This window comes from Rhineura floridana, chromosome 1, assembly GCF_030035675.1.
Source record: "Rhineura floridana isolate rRhiFlo1 chromosome 1, rRhiFlo1.hap2, whole genome shotgun sequence".
Classification (NCBI taxonomy): domain Eukaryota; kingdom Metazoa; phylum Chordata; class Lepidosauria; order Squamata; family Rhineuridae; genus Rhineura; species Rhineura floridana.
Window position 1 is genome coordinate 19,597,033 of NC_084480.1, and position 27,286 is coordinate 19,624,318.

The following is a 27,286-nucleotide window of genomic DNA, read 5'->3' on the forward strand; positions in this document are numbered from 1 at the left end:
TTGATAACAAATAGGCTGTTTTAAAAACTATTTATTTTACATCTAAGTTGAGCAATGATTTTAGAATGATAGCAAAAAAAAGTTCTATCAGCTCTTTTGGTTTGTAAATATAATGTAGAAATGCACATATATTTGAAAAAAATAACATAAAATATCTATTTATGACATTATTTGTAAAAAGGTTGTAACTGTAGTATTGCTTATGAGATCAAGATAACTACTATAGCATATATATTTCTAACACACATGCTTCATTTGGGTATAAGTTCCACTGATTTCAATGGAATTTTCTTCTGCTTAAGAGAGTTTGACTATGCTCCTTTATTTCTAATTTTCAGTATTTCCTAAATCCAGATACTACCATTTCATTGTTTTCACATGCATGTCGGTTTGAAATAATGAAAACAGCTTACAGTTTGCTTTTTAAAAACAAAAACAAAAAACTGGATCCAGTATAAATACATATATTGACAGGTGTTATGCTTCTTTTAAAAATACAGTTTTACAGGAAAATGGACAACACTATTATAATCTTCCATCAGGCACAAGTATTTACTCTTTCATTTACCACAGTTGATATATGGAATTATTCTATTTGGCCTAGACTACTAGCAGAAACAACATTTCGGACTATTTATCTCTGTCTAAGAACTTTATGGAGTTGAAAAGCTCCATAATAAGAATAGCAGACAAAATAGAAACATAAAAAATTCATTACCATTTACTTTTTTTTGTGATTTGATGACTTGACAAATAACTATTTCAAAACAACTACTTGGTGAGATGGCTTGACGCTTGTTGGTATAATGTACAAAAAAAAGAGCAATTATGATAATTATAGGGTTCTCTATATGATTTAACACATGCGCATGCGGGTGGGAACCAATGATGAGAGCCTAAAATACTATTAAGTGAAAGTTTTGCCACTTTTGTTTTCAATTTCATTTGCAATAATGTCATCTTTGCTGTCTCCATGTTCTTTCAAGTATGGCATTTGATCAAACAACTGCTTGCTAAAATCTCAGTCATGTGCAATTAGCAATGCTAAACATCAGATTAAAAAAGTGACACTACACAATTTCAGACCATACATACTATCAGAAATATCTTAAGAGTTTCAAGAAGCAAAGCTTTATAAGAACAGATGCTCTGGCAATACAGTTATTATGCTCAATGTGTTACACAACTAAAAGCATGCATTATTAAAACAAATATGGATAATAATTAATTTAAAACAACAACAAAGCATGATAAATCTAAACACTGATTATTAGTTAAAGTGATATGTATGCTTCAAATTCCCACATTAAATATGTAGTCTTTCCTCTAAAAGTGGTGTTTATTTTTTATTTAAAAATGATTCAATGACTTTAACAGTGGAAAGGGATATATAATACTATAATAGAGAGGGGAAAACACGAACAACAGGTGAATGGGTAAAAGGAAGGGTATGATTTCCTCAAATACAATAGTACCTTAATTACGAAAAGAGCAACTCAAAGTATTCATTGGTCAGATGGATTTATGTTTTGAAATTTTTTTTTTCTTTAAAAAATTAGAGAGAGAGAGAGAGAGAGTTTATTCCTCCCCATATCCTTCCTCCCACCCTACTAACTTAAATACTGGAGTGATTTCACATTTCCCCACATTTTGTTTATTCCCAGGGAAGACCTGCTTCCGCTAGCTGCTCTCAGTTCAGAGAGTTCAAACTGAATTTAACCAAGTAATTGACTTGTCAAGGGATGGGGGGGAAAGATGAGAAGGAGGAATTTCAAACTATGTCTTGTTTAAAGACAAAAACTCATGCAACATATTGTAGCCTGTACTTTCCTCCAGCAAACTGGAGCAAGACATGCGACACCCGAAACAAAATCTAGCATTTTTCCGATAGACATTCTAAACAATTCATGCAGGGCTCACACAATCTCTGCAAGATGCCTGGCACCAAATCAAGACCTGCATAATGTACAATCTGAATTAGAACAATACTGGCCATATAAAAAGGTACCCCTACAAAAGACAGAAATGCAATTCCTGACCCTTTCCCGTCTAGTGCCAAGATTCTGGCCTCTTCTACAAAGGCCTATAACTTTACCACTATGGCTAATGCTTCTTCACAAAGCTAAATTAAAGGACTTTACAGGGCTGGGGATTTTAAAAATGCCCTCTGCTCATACCTCCAGGGTTTATTATATCCCTCCACCATCCTCCCCCCAAAAAACTTCAAGTGCAGTGTGACATTTCCTGGTTTCTTCTGGTTGAACACATACCAACAGATTTTTTTTTAATAAATGCAATTTTTACAGTTCCTATAAATACATTTCCTCCGTCAGTGATCTTGATTTTTATGAGTAGTATCCTCCCTTCCTGACTCTTCCTCCCTTCCCAAAAAATCAACTCCGACTGAAAATATTTACTAAATGGGAGAGCAGAGCGAGGTTTTTTTTTTTTACCAGCAGTATGATCTCATGTCCAGAATTTTCCTTCTATATATCTACAAACCAGATGGATGAAATTGCACTGTACTAGAGTCTTTATAGTTGCCATCTTAATGTATCTGATGCATGTTTAAGGTATTTTACTTTTAAAGGAACTTTTATAACTTCAAATGCTCAATGACAAGAGAACAGCAACTTTATTTCACTGACAACCTCAACCATCCACCCCATCAAAACTATCCCAAAGAACAACATTGTTTCTTCTGCAGAAACCACTGTAGTTGTGAGATCTAAATGCTGGACACTATTTCCTAATTTTAGAGTGTAATTTATTAACTGTCCCTCCACACATACACCCGAATGCAGAAACTGGCTGCACATGCAAGACATTAGAATGTCATACAGATAATAAATGTACCCCAAGTATGCATGCACGTGTGCAGTGCGTATGTTTCTTCAACTGGCCTCTATCTTAACAAACTGTCTTTTAAAGGCATTGCAAAGACCTGAAGAAGCCCATAGCTCTTGCTAGTAAGCATTCTAATTGGGGAGGGGGGGGGAGGGGGAACCAGCTATCTCAACAGAAGTTCATTCATGAGGATGAATTTTTCATACAAAGCAATGTAATTATCTATATCTACATCTATATCCATAATAGCGTGTGTCTGTATAGCCCACACTCATGTGTATGGCATAATTAGTTTGTGCCATTCCATACGTTTGAAAGAGGCCTTGGTTCAAGCTCTAATAGTTCCCTTTTGGCCTAACTGCTATCCCCTGATTGGTATCAGATGAAATGCTGAAAAGTTGAGAGAATGCAGACTGCCTTCTCCCCAGAACTTCCACATTTTATTTTCCTGCTTTTTCAGCAACACATCTCTTTACCTCAGCAGCCCATTAAAATATTTTTCTTTTCTTTTCTTTAAAAAAATCTTTTTTCCTTCCCAGGACTTAGCCAGAAAATAAATAAATAAATAAATTCAACAGACTTCCAGATGGCAAGTATAAACCTTCTGCTGAGGTTATGCGCAAAATACCAGACTCATGTTTTCTTAAATAAAGTGTTTCTGAAGAAAGAAAGAAAGAAAGAAAGAAAGAAAGAAAGAAAGAAAGAAAGAAAGAAAGAAAGAAAGAAAGAAAGAAAGAAAGAAAGAACAGGGCAAACATTTTAAATAACGTAAGATGATGTTTGCGAGAACTGGTCTTGTCTTGTATTATTTTATTACTATTTTTCATTGAATTTGTCAATTTCATGTTCTACATCTGGTTCTCTCTGTGATTACTCAGTACAATTCATTCAGCTGCAGAGCCCGACCCGAAAAGCTGCAAAGCCCGTCTCAGAAAGAGAAATGCACTAACAACTTATCTACAGAAAACTGATTTCTCTCTGTTAGCTATAATAATGCTCTTCTTCTATAGACAATTCAGATAAATGAGAGAACACTGGCTTAAAAATGACCAACTTTGACTTAATAAAAAAGTTTCAGGCTGTAAAATGCATTGCAACCTATTTGAAGTCACTTTAAAAATAATAATTCAGCTTTCTCTTCTGATTAAAAAGACCCCCTATGCTAAATACTACAACATTAGCAAGAATTAAACAGCTTACGGAATAAGGAAGGCTGAAGTATCCCAGAACAACTTTCAAAGCAATAAATGCAGTAAATGACTCTCATTTCTACGACAATAAAACTTGTCAAAATTACACCTTTAATTACAGAGCTAGCTTACCGCTTTCCCATTATAGTAGTACATCAAAGAGTTTCCGCCCATGCCAGGGATTGTGTATGCGCAATACATAGTCTTGTATTCTTTTTTCTCTTCAGTACCACTCTAACAACTTTTATTTCAAACTCGCTGTCCCTTTTTTCACAACAATTCCTTCAGTCGCATTTTCCCATATGGCCAGGCCAAGCATGGTGAATATGCAAAGCAGGGAGAAACCATTCCTGACGTTAGGGGTGGGGGGGGGGAAAGGAGGTGGCTAGGACTCTTCTGTCAGACAGTTAACTTTCCACAGCAAATCTGGAAGCCTTCCCAGTCCCGATTTAGCCGCAATTCCTAATGCATACAAGAGATAGCTTCAACTTTTCACTGGATTTTTCTAGTTGCTGGAATAACTGTGATTCTTAAAGAGATTTTCAAAAAAAATTTTTTTTAAAGAACACACCAAATCAAGTTCCAGCCATCCTTTTCTTTCCTAAAATTTCCACTCAACTGCCTTAGGGTAAAAGTGGAACAGGGTCCATTATTGAAGAGAATACAAATGCAGTTAATTGACTCCCCCTCTCTCTCTCTCCCTCTCTTTCTTTTTTGTTTTAATTTGATTAAAAAGCGAGTGGCAGGAAGGGAATCGTATGATGCACATCTAATAACTCTACCATCTGTCTCTGCTGCTGGCTGGCTCCCAGCATTGTACGCAGCTGCCTGAGAACTCGACTCAGAAAAGGGGGGGGGATTAAAAAAAACCCGTCTCTGACCTCGCTCAAAAGGAGAGAGGAGCAGTGTTTTCTGACTGCCCGGTCAACAACCTACAGAATGAGGGTTGAGAATGAAACAGAGAAACATTGCTTCAAGCCTAGACTTCCCCCCACCCCCAAGTCACTGGCTTTCTTTTGAAAGCAGGAAATAGGTTAGAGGCAGTAGAACTTAATTCAGCGACAGAGCTGACATTTGCTTAAAGGGAAATCAGTGGAAGGGCTACTATAGATGCTCCGACGGAGCCCTTGCTCTTTTCATTTTTCGGCTTCAATATGAGGAGGAGGTGTTTGGGTGTGCGGGGATCCCCCTCCCCAACTGTTTACAGAGGCTGAACTTGAGAATTGCTTACTGCTGTTGTTATAGAAGGCTGGCTCGGATAATGTTTGGAATGAAATGGGACTTAATGCTAAGATTTTAATTCACTGGACAGGTGAAAAGCATTTTCTAAAAGTCTCATCATTTTTAAGGCATGGAAAAATTCTCTCCGCTCCCGTCACACACACCAATGGAGCACACTAGTATAAACACCAACAAACTGTTCTCTAGTATTCACTTCTTCTTTTTTTTGTCCTTAGTGTTGGAGAAATAAAGCATGTTCATTGCACAATACACCAGTGGGTGGATTCTGCCTCTTAATTTTCTTTTACACTGTACAATCTAAGCCAAAAATGGGAAGAGAGGTGGTGGGGGGGAGAGAGATTGGGACTGGCTATAGCTTGCCAAATTCGGAGCATCACAGGAAAGAAGGGCCCCTGGGAATTGATCCCAAATGAAACTAAATAATTTGCATATGCTGAAGCAAATGCCATCTGAGCATACAGCTATTCTCCAGAATCAACTTTAATAATTCAAAGCACCTATTTCCTTACTACTCAACGTGGTAACAAAACACATACAGTATTAATAAACAGCAAGAGATCGCAATGCCAGTTCTAACCAGCCTTTCTTTCACTAATGGTAAAGTTTTATTTTGTACTCTCCATACAAATCTACGCAGAGTGTAAGTCCATATGTATATTTTAGAGAGGGAAGAGGGAACAGAGGGTTTATCTAACTTCCCTGCTCTGCATTTATTTGGGAGGTCCCCAGAGATTCGGGTAAACAGTTCTTGAATTATAATCACACATTTCATTCAAATTTCATGCTTTGAGGATTTTTTCCTCATTAGAACAGTTAGTTGTCAATCTGACAGGATCACATTTGTAACCTTTAAACCACCCTCTGTGTATAATACATAAGGCCAGGAAACTCAAGTAAGACAGGTCTGCGTGGAATGAAACATGGTACCTACAAGGGGAAGGGGAGATCTCATGGCACATCTACTGATAACTGACAATTTCACTTATGAATAAATTTAGCTTGCTAACAGTGCAGTCCTATAACATGTCTCCTCAGAAGTAAGTCCCACTGAGTTCAGTGGAATTTACTACCAGGAAAGTAGGTATAGGATTACGGTCTAAATTATCTTGATACTTGATTTAGAGGTATCCTCAACCTGCTTTGGGAGGAGGAACACTAAAAGATTTTATCATTGAAAATTCTATCTATTATGCTTTCACAATTTAAGAATCTTATGCTTTCATCTGAAGGTATACCTTCAAATCATGTGGTGGTGGGGAAATCCCACAAAGTTATGGATTAGTATAATATGCAATTAATATTTAATTCTAATAAAAGCTTATCCCCTTCCAGAAGTAGATTTGATTGACTCCTAAGCCACTATAATTCATTCCAATCAGTTCACAGACACTGAAACAACCCTCTAAAATCGGACTAACACTATAAGTTTAATTACTGACACAAGATAATTATGAAAGTCCATATTGTGATGCCTATAGGAAAACACAAATTAATGGAGAGTGATCACAGTGAAGAGTAGCCTTGAAATAATGACCTTTCAGATATGAAAGTGATTGTGGTTGAGGATGTGTTGCTTTCAACAAGTTGGAGCAAAGGCCTTACACCTTCAACTGGACATCTTCAAATAAAATAAACGTGCAGTTAATATCAACGTATCAAAATAGGTTAAGTTTCTCAACTACTTATTTTCTTCTCTTAAAAATATACCTTTTTCATTTCCGAAATGTGTAATATAATTAATTACACTCTGGTTTCAATTTGTATGATGCAGCAATCAGGGATAGGCTAAAGCTTAGAAGCAGAGGCCAAGATTAGCAGGCTTAAGGCTTATCCTTGCATCTTCAGGTAAAAAAAGGCAGCACTGGGTTAGATGGATCAATAATCTCAGTCAATATAAAACAGCTTCCTATTCATTCTTAACTATGAGATTGCATCCACACAGCTCAATACTAATTGTACAGAAATGATCAACCTGATTGTAAGGGGAGGAATTGTGCCAGTCCCCCTTGCTACTCCCTGGTGGCCACACATTGGATTGAAAAGTTTGCACAAGGGGCTAAACAGACAGAGCCCAACAAGTGTAAAGAGGGCCAGTCTATGTAATTTGCATGCCACAAAACTAAGGTGTCCAGACTGTGCCTCTGAGTGTTGGGTCTGTGCATGCAGTCTCTTATCCAAACATCTCAACATCATGTGGAGGCCAAAGTGACAATCATCGCCACCACATGTACAGAGTGAACATCTGCACAGTGTGTCTGTCCATGAAAACTGCTTTTTTCACCTGAAGTGCAGGTTGGTTCTATTGCTTTACTACACAACCCACAATATTCTTGCTGTTACAGCTGTTAATGTGAATACTGCACACATCACCATTTTGGCAAAAACACAAGACTGTTATCAGGGAGGTGCTATTTCGCTTGGGGTACTGAAATGATCAAACACACATCTTGTGAGCTCTTTGAATGAGTACTAAAATAGCTGGATAAATCCCATCTTTTACAATTTCTCAAGTCAACACCTTCTAGCATCAGACTCAATGGGTCCACTTGCTTTCAGCTTCTTACTGGAATCATAATAGAAAATCAGCATTCCTATAAACAGAGCCACCTAAGTGGTGGGACTGTACCACTTCAGAAAGCAAATGAGAAACTGACTATTTTTTAAAGTTCCCTATGTTAAACTCCACAGTAGTGGCTAGAATGTTGGACTAGGACTTTGAAGACCCAGGTTCAAATCTCCACTCATTTAGGTAATTTTGGGCCAGTCACTTTCTCTCAGTCTAACCTCCCTCCCTCAAAATATTGTTGTGAGAGTAAAAGGGAAGAAAGTACCATACATTCTGCCTTGAGCTACTTGGACAAAAGATGAGATAGAAATGTAATAATAACATAATATAAAATAAACTCTCTCCTTCCCCCTGTAAAGCTAGCAAAGCGAAGCAGTCTAGCTTAGCTAAATTACTAAGCATGCAATAGTAATCCTGTCTACTCAGAAGTAACTCATATTGAATTAAATGGGGATTACTCCCAGATAATTGGGATTAGGATTGAAGCCTGTCATATTAACTTTGCATAGGTAAAGATCTTTGGTTCAGGGACATTTCCCCATGACCTTCCTTAGGTACTGTACTCCCAGTTCTGTTCCCAACATCTGAATCGACCACAGCTTCTCCAAGAGCTCTAGTCAACAATAGCTACCCACTCTCATCTCATCCAATATTGCTCCTCATATGAAGTCCTGTAGCACTTTTTAGAAGTCACTTGTCTGGAGACTATCTATCTATATATCTGTAAATATATATGAATGACCATCATATATGAACACAGCTCTAAACATGCTTCTTGTATTTGTAAGCAATTTCTTGCAGAGACCCAGGAACCAGCATGAAATAAAATTTTCTGAAAAGGACAATAGCACCAGATACTAAGGACAGATGGACAGCAGAGGCAGTGACAAAGGATATAAATTAGCCTTATGAATGAAGCAAGAAACTCTGAAGGTCACTGGAATCTAAACAGCTTTTGAGACTCTAAAAGGTTCATAATGTTCCATATTGTTTTCACATTTACAAAAGCTATACTGTACAGCAACCTTTCTTAGCCCTGGTGTCCTCCAGATATTTCTAGATATTTCGGGCTACAACTCCTATCATCCTTGGCAATGCTGGATGGGGCTGATGGAGTTTGGAGTCCAACAACATCTGGAGGATACCAGGCTGGTAAAGGCTACAGAGACTCCCCCTCTCCCATAATGGGTGATATCCAACTAAGTCATAGTAAGCATAGAGCCATTATGATCAAAGCCCCTAGAACAGTGAAATCCTTGGGCAGCTGCCTCAGTTGCTTATCCAACCTTGATCAAGGAGCTAAGAATTACTAACTGTCAGTGGTTACATGCTTTAAAATTAGTGATTACAAATCAGAACTAACAGGAATCAGAACACTATTTTCAAATAGTAAAGGAGAATGGTTTGAAATGTTATTTCCCTTCCCACACAATTTGATGTCATAGTGGGTGAAGCCTTGTACACAGAACTAAGCAGTAGAACACGTATCTTTATCCGCCCATTCTAAATAAGGCTTTTGTGTAGCAGGATGCTATTGATTAAAAAAGAGCAAATTGTTAAAATATAAACAAAGTTATCTAAGAAACAGATTTTTAAAATAAAATTAAAAAAAATGTTGGTGTTTTAATTGTCTAATACAGTACTGTCAAATTTGCATCTGGACACTACATAACTACTTTAGGGATTTTCACTGAGCCAGGCAAAGGCAGTTGTTAAGCTACATTTTGTTGCTCCAAAAAGCTGGTATTAATACAAATTGCTAAAAAGCCAAGTCCCTGATTATTCCAAACTGCCCCAACAGGAGTTGCTACTCTCAAATAACCTTATGCCAACATTACAAACATTTATTTACATTTAAAAGGTTATAGACAGGTATGCAAATGAGAATATTGTGTTTATACACAAGACATATAATCAATATATTATTTTGATTTAGTATGCATTATTAACAATCAAGACCTCTCTGTCTATTAACACAACATACAGTAGGGATGATGCAGTAATCCAAAAGGCTTGATTTCTGATAGAGATATTGTAGTTTTACTGCTCTTCCTTCTCTCCACAGCTTCTCTCCAATCTTATCTGGATTTACTATGCACCAGGAAAAAGCTAACAGGGGCTGGGTGTACAAACTCTTGTGCCACCTCACCTGGGAGACGAGTTAAAAATGGGTATGCACACCCAATGCATATTTAACTGAAAGCAGTGGGTGACATCTGCATTTGCATGTGATCCCAATTCACAATCTGATTTATGCCTGCAGTTCCTATAAAGCAAGGATATCCAGGATACTCTGGTCTGAGAAGTTCTGAGGCCAATTATACTCTGATGGGCTCCTTCCTCTCAGTGGGCCTTTGCAAGCTTACCTGGCTGTGGTATCAGTACTGCAAGCAGCACAGGATGGCTGGATCTACTCTGTCCCACAATGTCCACAAAATGATGCTAGGTCAAGAGCATTGTGGGAAACGAAAGGAGTGGCTAGATCCAGTCACCTAGTGGAATGCATGTAGAGGGGTCAGACATCACTGTGCCCTGGGTGGCTGCCTAAGGAAACCAGGTTCTGATTCTTCATTGCTCCTCATATGCAGAGGTTCTGTGGATATCTTGAGACCACAGAGATAGTAGAGAAGTCTCCATGGAAAGGGCAGGTTTTGCACTTCTGTAACATAAAAATGAGTTATAAATCCCAGGGCAAATGACACAACAATCTTGCTGAAGCTAAGAAGTCTTGTTGACGCCTGGGATATAACACTACCTGGGAAACCTACATACGCTGCTATGAATTTCTTGATAAAAGAAAGTTGGGATAAAAAGGTAGTAAAATAAATACATGAAATAATTATACCAGGTGCATAATCCCCCCCCCCAAAAAAACCCTCAGAGTCAATGCTCTTTGTCTCTTTTCAGGCTGTGGGCACACTAGTCACTTGAAAAACAGCCAGAATGGTTTTTCTGGCTATGTTTTGAAGTGACTCTGCCCTCTACTGGCCACAACTCCATTCCCCACTGCTGACTTCAGATCTTTAAGGACTGCCCACAGCAAAGCGTTCGGTCAATCACTGTCTCTGCCTGAGCCTGCAGCAAAACATTTACATTGGCCACACCTGGACGACAAATGGGTTTATCTACCAATCAGTTGAAAAATCTGCCTGAAGCTGATTTTATTTCTTAAAACTCTCTCTCTCTCTCTCTCTCTCTCTCTCTCTCTCTCTCAAGCTGATCTAACCAAGTTTTACAGTAAAAAGAGGTGGGGTTTGACTAGTGTTGTGTGTCCCCGTTTTCAGAAAAAGAGAGAAGACACACTGGAACTGGCACAATAGTAAGTGTGTCTCTACCCTCAGTTTCCACAATTGCACTCTCCATCTCGTTGTTTCCTGTGCTTAAAACACCCATCTCTGTCTATGGATCTGGCTACCTCACTCTCCTCTTTCAACTTCTTGAGATACTCCTCTTTGGGGCAATCTACTCATTACACACTAGCGAATGAAACAAAGCCCTGGCTCTTCCCTTCTTTTTTCTAGTGAAAAGCAAACTTAGAATGTTCCAATTTTGAGCGAAAGATAAAACCAAAAGTGGTACTCTTGTATGTTCCTTGTTATTGCTCCCAAGCTGCTTCATCCCGCGGATGAAAAAGGACAACTTGGAGGCATGATTCTGATCACCAGTGGGGAAAGGATGAAGCACTTCCTCCTCCGCCTCGGCCTGTGCCTAAAATCACAGCCACCCAAGCAGTAGTGCAATAAGGTGATTTTAGACAGATACTGCTGGGGTGGGTGAATAGCTTAAATTGTAACGTGTATTACCTTACATACTTCAAAATGTGGCAAGTTAGCCCTCCTGCTCATTCTGATGAATGGGCCCCTGGCCTTCAAGTCCTGTGCATCGGCATCCACAGGAATTTTTCAGTGGGGAGTTGTGGTTAAAGTAAAACACTAGAAGGGGGAACAAGCTAGTTTCTCACAATAAAAAGAGAGAGAGAGGCATTTTGCATCACAAACCAAGCTGAGCTGAAAATCCCTCACATTTTCACAGGGCTCACAAAAGTGGGGAGAATATCCAGTGACTTTCACGGGGCAGGCAAATTTTCATTTCTCACTTTTACATAAGAGATGGCCAAGAGTTTTTCTCCCCCTCCTCCACAAAAAGAGAGGTTTGCCACCCTGATGTTCTCAGAAGCATTTTGTCCCAGAAATATGGCCAGGCTACATTTTGGTGGTTGTTCACACAAAAAAAGAGGGAAACCCTTGAAGACTCATAGTTCAAGGTAAGAAATGAACATGCTTAAAATTTGCCTATCCCCCCTCATCCAGGTGACAGCCTTCTAATTGCAGGAACATGGTGGTGGCAGCCAAGGCCAGCAACTGAGTGAAGAGGGAGGGAGGAAGGGTGGGTGAGGAGGCAAGACCGGGGGAGTAAGCAGGCAGTGAAGGTGAGGGAGGTGGGCAAGTGGGTGGCCAGGCAGGTGAGATTTGGCAGAGAGCTGGAGAATGAGTGGTTCTTTGCTGCTGCCGATGCTGAGGCCAGCAACTAAACAAGAAGCGAGGGAGGAGGGAAGGCAGGCAAACAGGGAGGCAAGAAAAGGTGAAGAATGGAAGAATGAGTGGTGTTTTGCTGCCACTGTTGGTGACAAGGTCAGCAAATAAGCAAGGAAGGAGGGCGAGCAGGGAGGCAAGACTGGGCAGAGAATGTGAGAATGAGTGGTGAAGTGCTGCTGCTGCCAAGGTTAAAGCTGGCAATTGAGGGAAGGAGCATGGGTGGGGAGGTGTCACTGGACAAGGAGCAGGAGAACGAGCAGTGGGTGGTGGCCTGGGAGAGCCACTGAGCAACAGGTCAGGGCAATATTCCTAAATAGTTCACCTGAGGGGAGGTGCCTTGGCGACCTGGGGTGGGGGGTTGGCATATGAAACACACAGGAGCAGAGCCCCTAGTTAGTAACATATTTTCAGTGCTTTGCATATCATTAAATCTTCCCCTGAGAGCCAGTGTTGTGTAGTGGTTAAGGTGTTGGACTATGACCTGGGAGACCAGGGTTCGAATCCCCACACAACCATGGGTGACCTTGGGCCAGTCACTGTCTCTCAGCCTCAGAGGAAGGCAATGGTAAACCTCCCCTGAATACCGCTTACCATGAAAACCCTATTCAAAGGGTCGCTGTAAGTTGGAATTGACTTGAATGCAGTCCAAACATTAAAATATAATTTATAGTCAATCTATTTTAAATGAAATATATTTCTGAAATACTCATTTGCCACTCTCTTCTTTTCACTACACTACTCATAAAAGCTGAGGGAAAGCTGAAAAATGGAAGCCTGTGTTCCCAACAGCATAAAGAACCTGAAAATAGGTGCTGGCATGGGACGTAAAGCCATATCCCGGTTACCTGCTGACTGGTGAGCTGGGTGAGAAGGGACTTCCACTCTGTGATGGAGCTTTGTCCATCCACTCTCTAGACTTCTTACAATATGCCATGCAATCAGAGTTGGGATGAATCGCAGAGCTCATGAAGTCCAAGCAAATCCCAAGTGGAAGGACCCATATTCAACCATTTGGGCCTCTAGTGACAAAGATGAATCCAGGAGTATCCATTTAGAAGGAAAAGGAGCCTGAATTTCAGTTGCATCCCCAAATATGCTAAAATGCCAGCAGATACCATACAATGGCATGAATATCAAGTGCAGTCTATCATAAACTGGCAACGCTATAAGCTTGGATGGGAAATTGGTAGGTAGATAGCTAAATGCTCAAGGCATTGCATTTTGGTTGCAGGTGTTAAAATTCTTGTTCAGTTCAAGTCAGTCCCTTCCTAGCCTGAAGACTGAGTCTGTCTAAGAAAGGTTGGTAATGAAATATTAATTTATCAGGCCCGACAAGGCAGAGGATGAAGCCTTGTTAGACCTACTTGCCACAAACTTGGAGACTATGGTTGGTGGGGAACTTCAGACCCAGGACCCTCCAGGCCTTTCTATTTAGTCCTTGAGACTCTCCTCAGACCACATAACCTCCCAGGGGCCACACCCTCTTTGACAGCTTTTGCTTCGGTACAAAGTGCCTTGAACTGTGATGGTGCCTCTTGCTTTAACATCTATATGAAGCTGTTGGGAGTGGTGTTTAGGAGTTTTGGAGCAAGGTCATGACATGCAGCTCTATTTCTCCATAACATTTGAATCAGGAGAGGCTGTGAGTGCTGTAGTGAACTGGATGAGGGCCAATAAGCTGTGCTTGAATCCTGGAAAGATGGAGGCTCTTTGGGTAGGTGGTTCCTATGTCTGGGAAATAGGCAAGTTAACTGTTCTGGATGGGGTCATGCTCTTGCTGAAGGAGCAGGTTCATAGCTTAGGAGTAATGGATACTCCTGGATTCATCTTTGTCACTAGAAGCCCAAGTAAACTTACAGCTAAGAGTGCCTTTTACCAGCTTTGTCTGGTTTGTCAGCTACAGCCATTCCTAGACAGGGATAGCCTGACCACTGTAGCCCATGCATTGGTAACCTTGAGGCTGGATGACTGCAATGCATTTATGTGGGGCTGCCCTTGGGACTGATTTGGAAGCATCAGCTGGTGCAAAATGTGGCAGCCAGACTGCTGATGGAGGCACATGGCCGACAACATGTGACACCACTCTTAAAACATCTACCCATCCGCTATCAAGCCAGGTTCAAGGTCCTTGTATTAATTTACAAAGCCCTGAACAACTCAGGTCCAGGGTATTTTAGGGACTGCCTGAACCCTTATATCCCAGCTCAATTACTGAGCTAATCTGCAGGAGCAGGGTTGGTCGTATCCGAGTTGGCGAGGGTCATTTAACATCGACCTGAAATCGAGCCTTCAGTGTCATCAGCTTAGTTCTCTGGAATGCTCTGCCAATAGAGATTCAGCAGGGGGCTTCTGTTTTAACCTTTGACCGTCTGGTAAAAAACCTTTATGTTCCACCAGGCTTATGCAGGCACTTAAGATGTCTTTTTACAATAGCTGACCTTTGTTTTTATAATATTTTAATCATTCTTATTGTATGATTTTTATTTGTTGTAAACCACTTCGATGGTTTTATTTAAAAATGGAATAGCGGTATACAAATATATGTATCAATCAATCAATAAATAAAAATGTAACATTGCTCTACCCACTTTTGTCTCTGGCTCAGTCTACCACTGGTATGAGGTCCCCAGAAGTAAGGTTACCACAACGAAACACAGCACTCAGGCTGAAGAAGGTTCCCCACCTCTAGACTACACATTGCCTCTTACTTTCTTGGCTTGCAACTTTTGGCCACATCACTATGATGCATTTCACTTTGGAGCCTCATTGCATTCAAGCAAATTGCAGCAACCATCTCAATGGTACCTACCGGAAACCTTTTTCAATACAGATAAAATCTTTCTGGGAGAAGAGCTGAATTGTGTTATGACATCACTGTAGCATGGAAGACAAATATAAGCAGTGTGTGTGTGGGGACGTGTGATGTTTGATAATTTTACTTTCAAATGTGTGGGTTTTTCAGATACTGAAAATTAATTGTTACACATTACTTAAGTTTTATATGTAACAATCAACCATAGGCTTTTGGGATGGGATGGGATAAAAAACCAAGGGACAAATCACTTAATAATAACAAGAACCAAAAGCTTAACTTACAGCCAAGGTACATACCTTTCTCTGTATTACAGACAGTAGAGACATAAATACAAAGGATCCAAAGAGCATTGTAGTTTGAGATATAAATAGAAAAAGAGGGTGGAAGAAACAAATACAAAGACTGAATACAGTCAATGAATACTCCCAATCAGAAAAGAAGAACATTATTGGTCTAGCTTTTCAAATGGCTTGCCAGTTGCGTTGTTTATGGTAGACTAATATTACGGCCAATGTAACTTAACGAAATAGAACTTGGCTGTTACATGACAGTGGAATTTAGCACAAGGAATTCAAGAAGGGTGAAACTAACTTTTGCCAGTGTTGGATTTTTCTGGCTTGGCCTTAAATTTGCCTAGTTTTTGTAGATCTGTCCCTTAACAGCATTTTAACATTCTTTTGTGTCTTAACTCTAAGTTGCATTGTGCAGGAGGATAATTAGTGGTGAGCATTAAGTACTCTATGTTCCTTTCTGATTAGGAGAATATATATATGCAATTGAACTTTAAACAGGAAAAAAACAAAAAAACAAAGGTGTTGTTTCTCCTAGAAAGATGGATATGCTGAAATGTGTTTAGCTTGCTTTAATTTGTAGACAAATAAGTGTTCTGTCTTCCAGTTTTACCTTGCATATTTTATTTATTTAGCGCTCTTCCTCCCCCCTCACAACAATGCTGTGATTAGGCTATCCTTATGCCCATTTTATAGATGGAGATACTAAAGCAGATCATTGTGATTATCCCAAGGTTATTATTTGGGCTCATGACACCGCTGAGATTTGAATCTAAATCCACAGAGCAACACTATTATTGCATTCATGTTATCTTAAGGATCTGTCCAAACTTCTTGTCCTGGTGTTCTTAATGATGCAAGCTCTATTCAGGCCTTCTTCTTGTACAATTACCATGATGTGAGAGAAAGAGCACGGTTGTGTTCTTTCACTGTGTCCCTCCACCACATCATGATGAGCTACTCCCATAGCTCTCCATACATTGGGGCTGAACTAGCCTCCTTTATTCATGCAGTCTTCCTGCACAATTTTCAACCCTGAGAGAGCAGATTTCTAGATCACACAGGCAGCCTACATGAGTAGAAAAGGTATCCCAGTGCAGACATTCAGCTACCAGATGTGGAGGACAGATGTGGATTGTGATGATGCAAGAAGAGGTGGCACCAGGGAGAGTGACTCTGGGCTTTTCCTCACACAATGCTAATTTGCAACAATTACTGAGAAAATACATCATCATCACTGTCTATTTGTATGCCGCCTTTCCATAACAATTTATGCACAAGGCAGCTCACAACATGAACAGAAAAAAAGTTACACAACTCACTGTAAGAAATAAATTCAAATGGTCAATAAGTTAACAAAAACATCATAAAAAACGTACAATAAATTGATACATCCTTATAATTCCTAATAAAATCCAACAATAAAATACAGAAGCATAATCCCAATAGCAGCAAAACAAAAAACCAACCATCAGAAATTAAACTTTTACCCAAACAGAAGCCCCTAAACAACACCCCACAGTCAAGGTGGTCTCTGGCATCTTCAGGTAGTGATACCTTTTACAGGTGCAGTCAGTCAAAGCCCCACCCTTCCAGGCCAGGTGGAAAGAGGCCAGCAAGCAGGGAGAGGGTCTTACAGCCAATATGGTCTCTCATGTGAAATGTAATACATGTGAAACTTTTTGAATACTCTAAAATGCTGTTGACTGAATCCAGGCAAGAAGACTCCCATGGGGCTCAAAGGATACCTGGTTTCTCCATCCACTCATCATCAAAGCACACAAGGAGATCTTGTGCAGCCACCACATTCCATATAGGAACACAGGAAGCTGCCTCATACTGAGTCATATGTATGGCCCATCTAGTGTAGTGTACTGTCTACACTTATTAGCAGTGGCTCTTCTCCCAGGTTTCAGACAGGGAATCTTTCCCAGTCCTAACTAGAGATGACAGGGACTGAGCCTTTTTCATGCACAGCAGATGGTATACAACTAAGCTATGGCCCTTCCCAATCCAGTCCTCCCTCTATGCCATGACAGTTCCTCATGCTCTGGAGCAAGAAACTACTATGGGCCACTCCAGACTGGAGTCTTTTTGAGGTGTGTTCTGTGTCATGTCATTGATGGGTGCATTAATGGTGGATTTATACTGAACCATCTATACATCATTCGGTCCAGCAACCCCAGGAACATCTGTGCTATAAAAAGTTACAGGATTTCAGTAGGAAGTTATGGTACATGCACTGATTGGAAATGAAGTGGTTTGTCCACCCCAAAACTTTTGCAAGTGCATTGAAAGTGGTGTCACATACAGCCACCCCAATACTATCGTGAACATAAATAATCATGACTGCACAAGGGGCCCTATGGCATACAGAGAAAGGATTGAAAAAACATATGTGAGGCATTCCCTGCAATGGTCCCTCATGTTACTTGTGCACCCTCATATGCCCTTGGCAGAAAACACTAGTGAGACTCCCCTGCACAAAGGTGCTATGCCATGCATAGCTGGATGAAGCCCATCCACCCATCCATCTATCATAAATGCTAAACAAAGCACTATTATTAAATATGTTAAATTATTATATTTGTGAAGTACCCTAAACACCTGAAATATGCTATATAAATATATAAAGCCTTTATCTTTTTCTTCTCCTTTTAAGGTCATACATAGGTTTTGGGGTGGAATTTGGATTAGATCTGGAGGGTGCTGGTTAATTCTTTTGTGCTTAATTTATTCCAGCTGTAGCATTTAGCAGTAGTTTCAGTTGCCAAACACTTTCTAAAGGCAATTCCATGTAGAGCTTGATGGAACAATCTAGATACGACCAATACATTTGTGACAGTGGCTAGATCTGTCTTCCCCAGAAAAGGGTTTAGCTGCAATGATACAAAACTGCTCCTGGTAGAGCCACCACCCCACAATCCAAGAGCAAGGTCAGATCCAATCCATCACTGACCTCAGACATTTGTTCAAAACCTCAACTGTAACAAAAACTCCCCTATATGCAGATAAATGGAAGCAAGTTCCACTGAATCAAATGAAACTTACTTTTAACAGAAATAGATAGGATTACAGTGGAAGTTTAACAACACCCTAGACCAGCCCTCACCAACCTTGTGCCTTGTAGATGTTTGTACTACAATGCCTAACAGCCTCAACCAGCATAGCTGATGAGTGTGTAGGACAAAAAACCTGAAGGGCACCTGGTTGGTGAAGAATGCTTCATAAAAAGGGAAAAGCTGATCTTAAGGGTGGAAGGCCCTTAACCAAAAAGCCAGATCACACAAAAACAAGAGGAAGTAGGTGCTCAGACACATATCATTGTAATATTGACCTTTGAAAAACAAGGTAAATTACAGGTGATAGCCATCTGCATAGATCACACTCCAGCAGAAACATGTAAGGATCACCTGGTTTTGATGCCAAGACTTTGTCCTGTAGCCATATCTTCAGAGCTTCCATAATCCTGCCCATTTCCCCCTACAAAGTCGATTTTAACATGAAACAATGCACTATAAGTGTTGGTGTAGAAGGAATTGGCCTGTGGACTGAACGGGGTCAACATTTCCTATGGCCAACAATATTGCATGGTATTTTTAAACCACAACATTATATTAGAAATGTATCTGCTATAACAATTGCAATATGCAATTGACTTTACAACATTTATTTTCTTAATTCTTACAAACACACTGTGAGAACACCCTGTTTTGTTGACACTGTTTCCAGTTTTATTGATGGAGAAAAGAGGGTGAGATACTGTGACTTCCCCAAAGCCACCAAGTAAGTTTGCAGGACTTTTTAAACTTGATTTCCCAGGCTGGAGTCCAACATGTTAATTGTAAAACACTAGCTCTTACAATTAGCACCTGCAATTGAAATGAAGAGACTACAACAGGTGGAGAAACGTTGGGATTGCCACAGATAAATGCATGAAAAAAATGTTACATTACAATACTAAATCCATCTTTTTTAAGTCACATCGGAAGAGCTTTGTCCTGAAAGGAGACATGTAAGTACTTAAAATAACTAAATAAATAAATGGATTCTGCATTCTCACTTGGCATTTTTTATGTCTATTCCTCTAAAAGTATTTATCTGTGTGAGCAAATGTTAAAATCGGAACTGGATTCTTCTTCGTAAAACTTATGTGGATGTAATAAGTATGTACAAGAAAGAGCTTAAATGAACGCAAAGACACCCCTCCCTCGGCCTTCTACTCACTTATAGTGGACTTTTCTAAAAGCAAATTAATTGCCCATGTAAAGTGGTTGTAAGCAGCTGTGATTTGGCTCCTTGTTTTTAACACCATCCTGGCTTTTATGGGTTTTAAATCACAGATATTTAGCATCACTTTGGAGATGTTTTCAGTAGCAAAGATTTTTGCACTTGGCTTGCCCTTGATTATTTCTTTCAGTGGGCAGCTATTAACTGAAATCTGATTATTGCCTGAACCTAAGGAACACATCACATAATGTTTTAAGCTCTTCTACAAAATATTCTGTCAGAGAAGCTATATGAAATGCAAACATTCGTGATAGATGATACAAGAATAGGTTGAAATGATTTGAGTAATACTTTAAAAAACCCCAAATACTACAGCTCAGAAAAAGGCAATGAAATAGTTAACAGACATATGCTGTATAATTAGGAGATGCATTAATGATTATGAATAGTAAATGATTTGGTGCAAGGGAAAAAAACTAGTCAAAAGGGACATGCACCTATCTTACATGTTTTGTTAGTGACTGTATATAACTGGAGATTTCTGCTATTAAGAATCCTGCATTATTGGTGTAAATACTTCCAAGGGTACATCAAATTGTAATCTTTCATACGACATCCATCAAACCAGGCTGGAGATTTTGACAAACATTAAACACAGTAAGGAGGCAATTATGTATGCATGATTTAATCTGCAACTAATTAATATGCAAATTTATTCATATGTTAGTTACTAAATTAAAAATGCAAAGAAGCCCTTATGGTGATTCTCAAAAATTTTGCACAAACAGAACATTTAAAATGTAAGAAATATGAAGTTTTTTAAAAAAACCTGCAGCATACTTTTAGCCTTTAAGAAACCTGTTGCATTGAGAAGGTTAAAAATATTTGCTTTATTATTGGGAAAGAATAAATGGAGTGCTAATTTGATGTGAGAATGTGGTAAAAGAAAGGTTAAACATGATTCTATCAAAGTCTTATAAGATGCACACTAATTATCAAACAAACTGTATTCTAAAACCTGTCCATATAACTTGCAGAGATTTTGGAACAGACATTGTTCTTCTGACTTTGGTTTTTTGTTTTTGGGAGGGAGGTTACTAGTTTATTCTTTGCATGGACAAGTTAGTGCTGAATTAATTTCTTTCTAATCATTTGAACGAAAGCGGTATTTTCAGTCCAGGATTGCTAATATTTTGATGGTGAGTGGCCACAACAGATTTGCTTATTTAAATGTACTTTGTAAGAATTAGATCCAGAAAACAAGTGGGGACTAAAAAGCCTGTGTGGGAAAGCGGGGTGGTGGTGGAATATAAACATTGCCTTTTAATTCCATCCCAGATGCATATTGAAATAAAGACAATGAATGCAACAAAAAGAAAACATCTGAAACAATTTATATGCAGGTTCTTACTGCAGTAACCCTTTTATTTCACTGTAGATACAAAAAGAGGTGATACTCTCTCAAAGGTGAGTGCAGAAGGGTAATTAAATGGTCTGTGTAACAATTTTAACCTTTGCAGCTCTTGTTATCTTTTAAAGGTCTCCAGTATTTTAAGGATATACTAATAAACACCCCCCTCTCTGCTTGCTAGACATTTAGTTGCTTTTTCATTTGTCGTCTATGTATTTGTGTGAAATGGGGGAGGGCACATGATGCCAGAATCTAAAAGAAGCAGAGGTTCTGATCACTGGGCTCATAAAGTACAATCAGCACCTCCCAGCTGCCTCATAAGGTGCTGGACCTGACTTGTATTTTACTGAAAACCAGAAGGGGGGGGAGGGAGCGCGCGCCACACACAAAAAGGGGATGATAAGCTAGTGGCTAGAATTCCATTCCTGGTAGGAATTTGTTCCTCCTGCTGTGTTTTTTTTAACCCATTCTGATGCCAAGCTGACAACAGAATGCCCACTTCATGCATGCCAGTTCTTCAAGGGGTGGGATAAAAAACTCTTTACTCTGCTGTGCAATATAAACAAGACTGTTCTGATATCCCTTTTGTAGTAGTAGTGGTAGTAGTAGTAGTGGTAGTAGTAGTAGTAGTAGTAGTAGTAGTAGTAGTAGTAGTAGTAGTAGTAGCAGCAGCAGCAATTAATAATAATAATAATAATAATAATAATAATAAGTTGGGCATTTCTTTGAACAGAGCTCTAAAGATGAGCTCAGAAATGTAAAATGGGGGAGAATCAATAGAAAAGACAAACAGTTTGTTAAAACAGAGGAACTAATGCAATGTGGTGAAAGAGAAAGGATAAAGGGGGGAAACTGACTAACAAAAACTACAGAGGAGAAAACAATCAGGATTAAAAAGCATGTATATTTTCATTCCTTTCAATACTAATAATGGACCAGCCACGTTAATACTTAAAGCTGCTAAAACTAACTTTCCTTTTATGTTGCCATTCTTATAAAATCCTATGGAAAGCTCTCATGAACTGAACTTTCTCCATCAGAGAAAGAAATTTCGAGTAAACTGCTTTGACAAATGATGGGTAGTTCCTTCCTTCAAGGTTTACTGTGCTGTAACCTGAGAGGCAACACTCAATTTCTGTTAAGACCTGAAATGAATGTAAGGCTTTTAAAAGCTTAAACGTACACATTTGTGCATTCATTAGCAGTGCTAAATCTAATTTGTTCTCTTTACTGTAACAGGAAGCACATGTTTAAAGCAATCTGTTTCCTCATATGAATGCTTTCCTGTCTGTTTAGGAAAAAAAATGCAACACACTTTACCCCAAGTAACCAAGAGGTGATCGTAAATATCCCTAAATAGCATTAAACAGATATGAAAGACATTAACACTTCCAGAATGCCAAAGTAGTATTTTTTTAAAGAAAAAAAATCTAACAGATGCTTCTAGGTCAAAAAGTGAAATGTGTCTTTCCTGGAAAAAAAAGGGGGGGCATTCTCATCAGAATCATAAATGAACTGTGAGTGGAGAAATGAAGTGTCATGCAGCAAACAAAAGGATCCAGTTGAGAACTCGTAACACACCCTTGCCAAAGTGTGGATTGCAACGGAAGAGCCACATTTACATGTAACTTTGTTTAACAAATCAATATCCTTTGTAATCCACAAGGTGGCATTGGCAGAATCAACTCTGGGTCTGTTGAACTTTCATAGAAAAACGATCAGATCTCCGAGAAGCCAACTCTAAATCTAAGGGGACTTAAAAACTATGGGAAGGAAAGGAATGGAAATAAGTCAGCCAAAACTGGACATTAACCATGTACTCTAACATTACATTGTCACTTAGCTGCTGTCATTTGTCAGGGAAATAAATTCCCCTGCCCCCTAGAGAAACACTGAAATAATATGTAGTGGGCAAATCTGGTGTAAAAGAGAAAAATATTTTCCCTCTTTTAAAATATCATCCTTATATTATTGCCAAGCTACCCTTCTTAAGTATTTTGAAAAGCATTAAAAAGAAATAACAACATAAGAATGAAGCTGAGAAGAACAAGAAGGTCTTTGAATGCACCTAAAACATCTGTGTAAATACTCCTATTATCTACTGGGGATTCATAACTGCAAAAAAAAAAAGTTCTTTAAATGTTTTTTTTTTATTTATGATAGCGGAAAAAGAGAGACTTAGTTACAAATGGTAATGTAAAATTTCCCAGCTGGATCTTTGATTCCATTTGGTAGAAGAGCAAAGAAATCAGTGCAAATGATGGTCTGTTAGTGAGGCCCCTAGCAAGCAAAGTGTCCCATATTACTCAGGGAACAGGGACAGGAAGAAGCCAATTTAAAACAAAATAAAATACTGATGGAACCAATGTGAGAGTCTGTCCAGTCATTATGGCTTATTCTGATGGGAGCTTCCTATTGTCTCAAGACATTATTTTAAACATGGAAGAAACTTTTTTTTTAAAGGAAAGAAACACATAATGTTCCATGTTTCAAAAGTATCTTTATTCATGTGGACATCATGAAACCACAATTCTTCTGGCTATCCAGTGAACTAGTGGAGAACCAGTGAGGGATGTACCTGCTCCACTGTAGCTTGAGCACATGGAACGCACCAAATCAGCCCCCAAATGAGGCTCTGATGAATGAATATACTCAGAAACGTGACTGGCATCATGTGATCAGTGATTTTATACACCCCAAATGCAGCATTCAGCTGTTGGAGTGACAAGATTTCAAATTAGAAAGTGAAGAATTTTGGTCAAAGCACTTTAAAGCAGAAATTATTACATCTCTGTGTATGTCAATGAATAGATGCATGTTACATAGGTACAAGTAGATCAGAAAGTGAAAAAAGCCAAAAAGTCTAATTAAAAAACAAAACAAAATACAGTCTGTTCCTTGCTTTATACTTTTATTATTATTATTATTGTTGTTGTTGTTGTTGTTGTTGTTGTTGTTATTATTATTATTATTAAAGGCTCTCCTTTATTCCTGAAAGTCAGAGTTCTATAACAGGTAGGCCAGAGGAAGATTACTAATCAAATACCATATAGCGTGCACGAGTATAAGAACACTACACTACACAGTTGTCACAGCACTGTGATTCAGCATCCAAAACAAGGGTTCATTTTGGTGCAACAAAACAAAATGAAATTCCCAGGCAAACCGTTTCAAATAAACATTAAGCTAAAAGGTTTTATAGATATAAAAATATCCTGAAGACATAACTGAAGACAAGAGTTATAAAAGGAGTATTTCCTATCAGCTTCTTCACTTGGAGTGTTGATACCCCACACCAATCAGCAATATGAAGCTGTTAAAGTCTAGCAGGAATGTTTAAAACACAGTAAAAAGAATCTATAGCTGGTATAGCACAGTGGTTAGGACAACCTGGCTGGGAGTCCAGTCAGTGAGTTCAAATCCCCGCTCATGTCTCCTGGGTGTCAAGGGCCAGCTAGAGATCATCCCACAGCGAGTGGCTCAGGGGTTATGTGCCCTGCCAAGGAGCCCAGTTGCCCCAGCTGGCAGTTATGGACAAGGAAGGGGCTGGCTTGTGCAGCTGTGACAAGCTGGGGAGGACTAGCCTCAGAGGAAGGCAATGGTAAACCCCCTCTGAATACCGATTACCATGAAAACCCTATTCAGAGGGTAGCCATAAGTTGGGATTGACTTGAAGGCACTCCATTTCCATTTCATAAAGAATCTAGTGTTAGTGATTACAGAGAGCAGTTATTTTTATATATCTAAATTTCTTCTATTAGATATTATTAATTAAATGTATAAGTTGAAAGAGGGAGGATTAAATGCCAAGTTCATTTGCATTCACACAAGCCCACCAAATCTATGGGGATTCTATGGATGTCACCTACATGGGCAGAAAATGTGTACATCTCATTTACTTGTTCATTCTTATGTGTACTGTTAAGACTGTGAATTCTTATTGTAGATTACTGTATAGTATATTAACCATTTTCCTTGTACTTTAACCTATAAACTTCCCATTTCCCACATTCTTCCCAACAGATAACACACTATATACTTTATCCCAGCAGGAGCCCAGGGCAAAACAAAACAAAACACAACCTAGTGGGATCTTTTCACAGGACCTGGTTCCTTAATGGATTAAAGCCTAGCTGTACAGAAATACATGCATACATTCTGAGAGATTTCTTAGCAGATGTTTAACATACATTATGCAGGATTAGGCCCCATAGTGACAATACACTTTAAAAAAAACGAACCGAAATGCAGCTTAGCACAAAGTACAGTTTGACTTTACATCAGGCTTCCTTTAAGTGGATTCTCACAAGTATAAGAGTTATCTGAACATGTGCTTTTGTAAGGAAAGAGGAAGGATTAAAATGATCTTTACTGCTCATATATTAAGAAACACCCATTAGGTAAGATGCAAATATACATCTTAGAAATATTTTAAACCTTTTGTAGGCAGCAGATTACCTTAAAAATAATGGTTTCCTAAAATGTAAAAGTACTGGGAAACACACTACATTATATAAAATGTATCAGAACTATACATTTGATGGTCAAAATTTTGGTCTGTAAGAAACCCTGTCCCCTGCATTACCTATATTCCTCTGAAGAGGGAGTCTATGGTTAAGCAAAACTCAGAGCTCCAACACTGATGCACTAATGTTACTAGCTGCTGAGAGATAGGCTAAACTTATCACAGCTGCTACTTCCACACAATCTTGTATCAATAGTCTCTGTACAAATAATTTCATTTTAAAGGGAAACATTCCAGACTTTTTAAACATACAAATCCACAGCAACACTTTGCCAAAGGGATTATTTATTGCTTTTGGTGGTGGGGGTTCAGCAGCAGAACATATCTAAAGTTGGACTCTCTGTGTGTGAGAGAGAAATCACATATATATCTATTACATATGCAACACTCAAACACTACAGTTCTCCAAACAATTTCCTAGGAATATGTTTGTTCCACAGTATAATTACATATGCATGACACACTGGGAGGGAAGGGGCATTACACGTCCAATCTCAACATGTGTGAGGATGAGAGAGGTCAGCTTTACAGCTCTAAAACAAACTGGAGTGCACAGAACAGCCAATGTTGTATAAGGCAGCAGTGGACAAATTGTGTTCCATTAAGTCTTGCAAAGGGAGGCCCTGGACTGCAACCTGTGGCCCTGACTCAAAGAAGTCATATGCATGCAAGCATACGGACTATGTATGTCTTTGACAGATTTTTGTGGCTCTGCAAAAAAGAAACAAAGCACAAACCTTGCCTCCTCTTCAGCAGGTGAGATCAGTTAGAGAGAGATAGTATTTAAGAAAGCATGTTTCTTTTATTCACACATAAATTTATTTGGATGTTGGGCCCTGTGTTCTTGCTAAGACTCCTTAGGATACCAGTTTTCATTTAAAGGGGCGGGAGAAGTTCCTGTGGAATTCCAGGGCTGAGAGCTACAATCTAAACAATGGGTGCATGGCTATAAATTGGCATTAGGAAGATACTAATTGATCTGAACACACTGTATACTTTTAGTTGCAGTAAAACTATGAACTGCTCAACAATATACACAGGTGATACACAGGTTGTAGAACTTTAGAGATAGCTACTACACCAAACTTAAAACATTTTACCATCTCAAAAAGACAGCAAAATCACTGAACTAGTTCTTTTCCCCCTTCTTGCCCAGTTTATTTTGTTCAACAACTTGCATCTTTCTGTTTTCTTTCCTCTAAGGAGACTTAGCTGAGCTTGTTTCCACTGAGTTAATATACTCAGTTCTTTATACTGAGCTTACATCTCTTCCTTCTTTGCTTTTAATTCTCCACTCTAAAACAGTAGGTCAGTTGTGTCCTCAGCCGCCGCCACCTTTGCTGAAATTCCACCAAATCTATAATGGGATCTCAGCAGGGCTGGCATTCACTGGTAGGAAAAGGACAGCTGCCATTTTCAGCTCAAGTTACCTCAGGGCCTCACTAGTTCAGTGGCAAATTTGTGCACATTGCACATCTCTAACTGCAGGGAAGCCCTGTGGTTTATGGCAATTGATGATAATGTACCTGCCAGAAATTAGTATGCTGAGATCCTCTTTGGATTGAGTTTTGTGATGTGGATTTTAGCAGGGATCATTTGATAAGTGGCAAACTGATTGGATTGTGAAAGTTATCT

The 27,286-nt window shown here is 39.0% G+C and overlaps 1 protein-coding gene across 20 annotated transcripts in view; it reads right to left on the reverse strand.

Moving 5' to 3' along the window:
* Window positions 1-27,286, reverse strand: part of TCF4 (transcription factor 4) — a 522,418-nt gene that overhangs the window by 164,677 nt on the left and 330,455 nt on the right. The window contains exon 1 of one of the 20 annotated variants that reach the window (XM_061615080.1): window positions 4,170-4,380. The exons of 16 other annotated variants lie outside the window; for them this stretch is intronic. In XM_061615080.1, the coding sequence (XP_061471064.1) occupies window positions 4,170-4,238 (69 nt within the window). In that variant the 5' untranslated portion in view covers window positions 4,239-4,380. Of the gene's footprint in view, window positions 1-4,169; window positions 4,381-27,286 lie in introns of those variants that run through there. 3 more of the 20 variants (XM_061615051.1, XM_061615071.1, XM_061615061.1) reach the window with 3 other exon arrangements.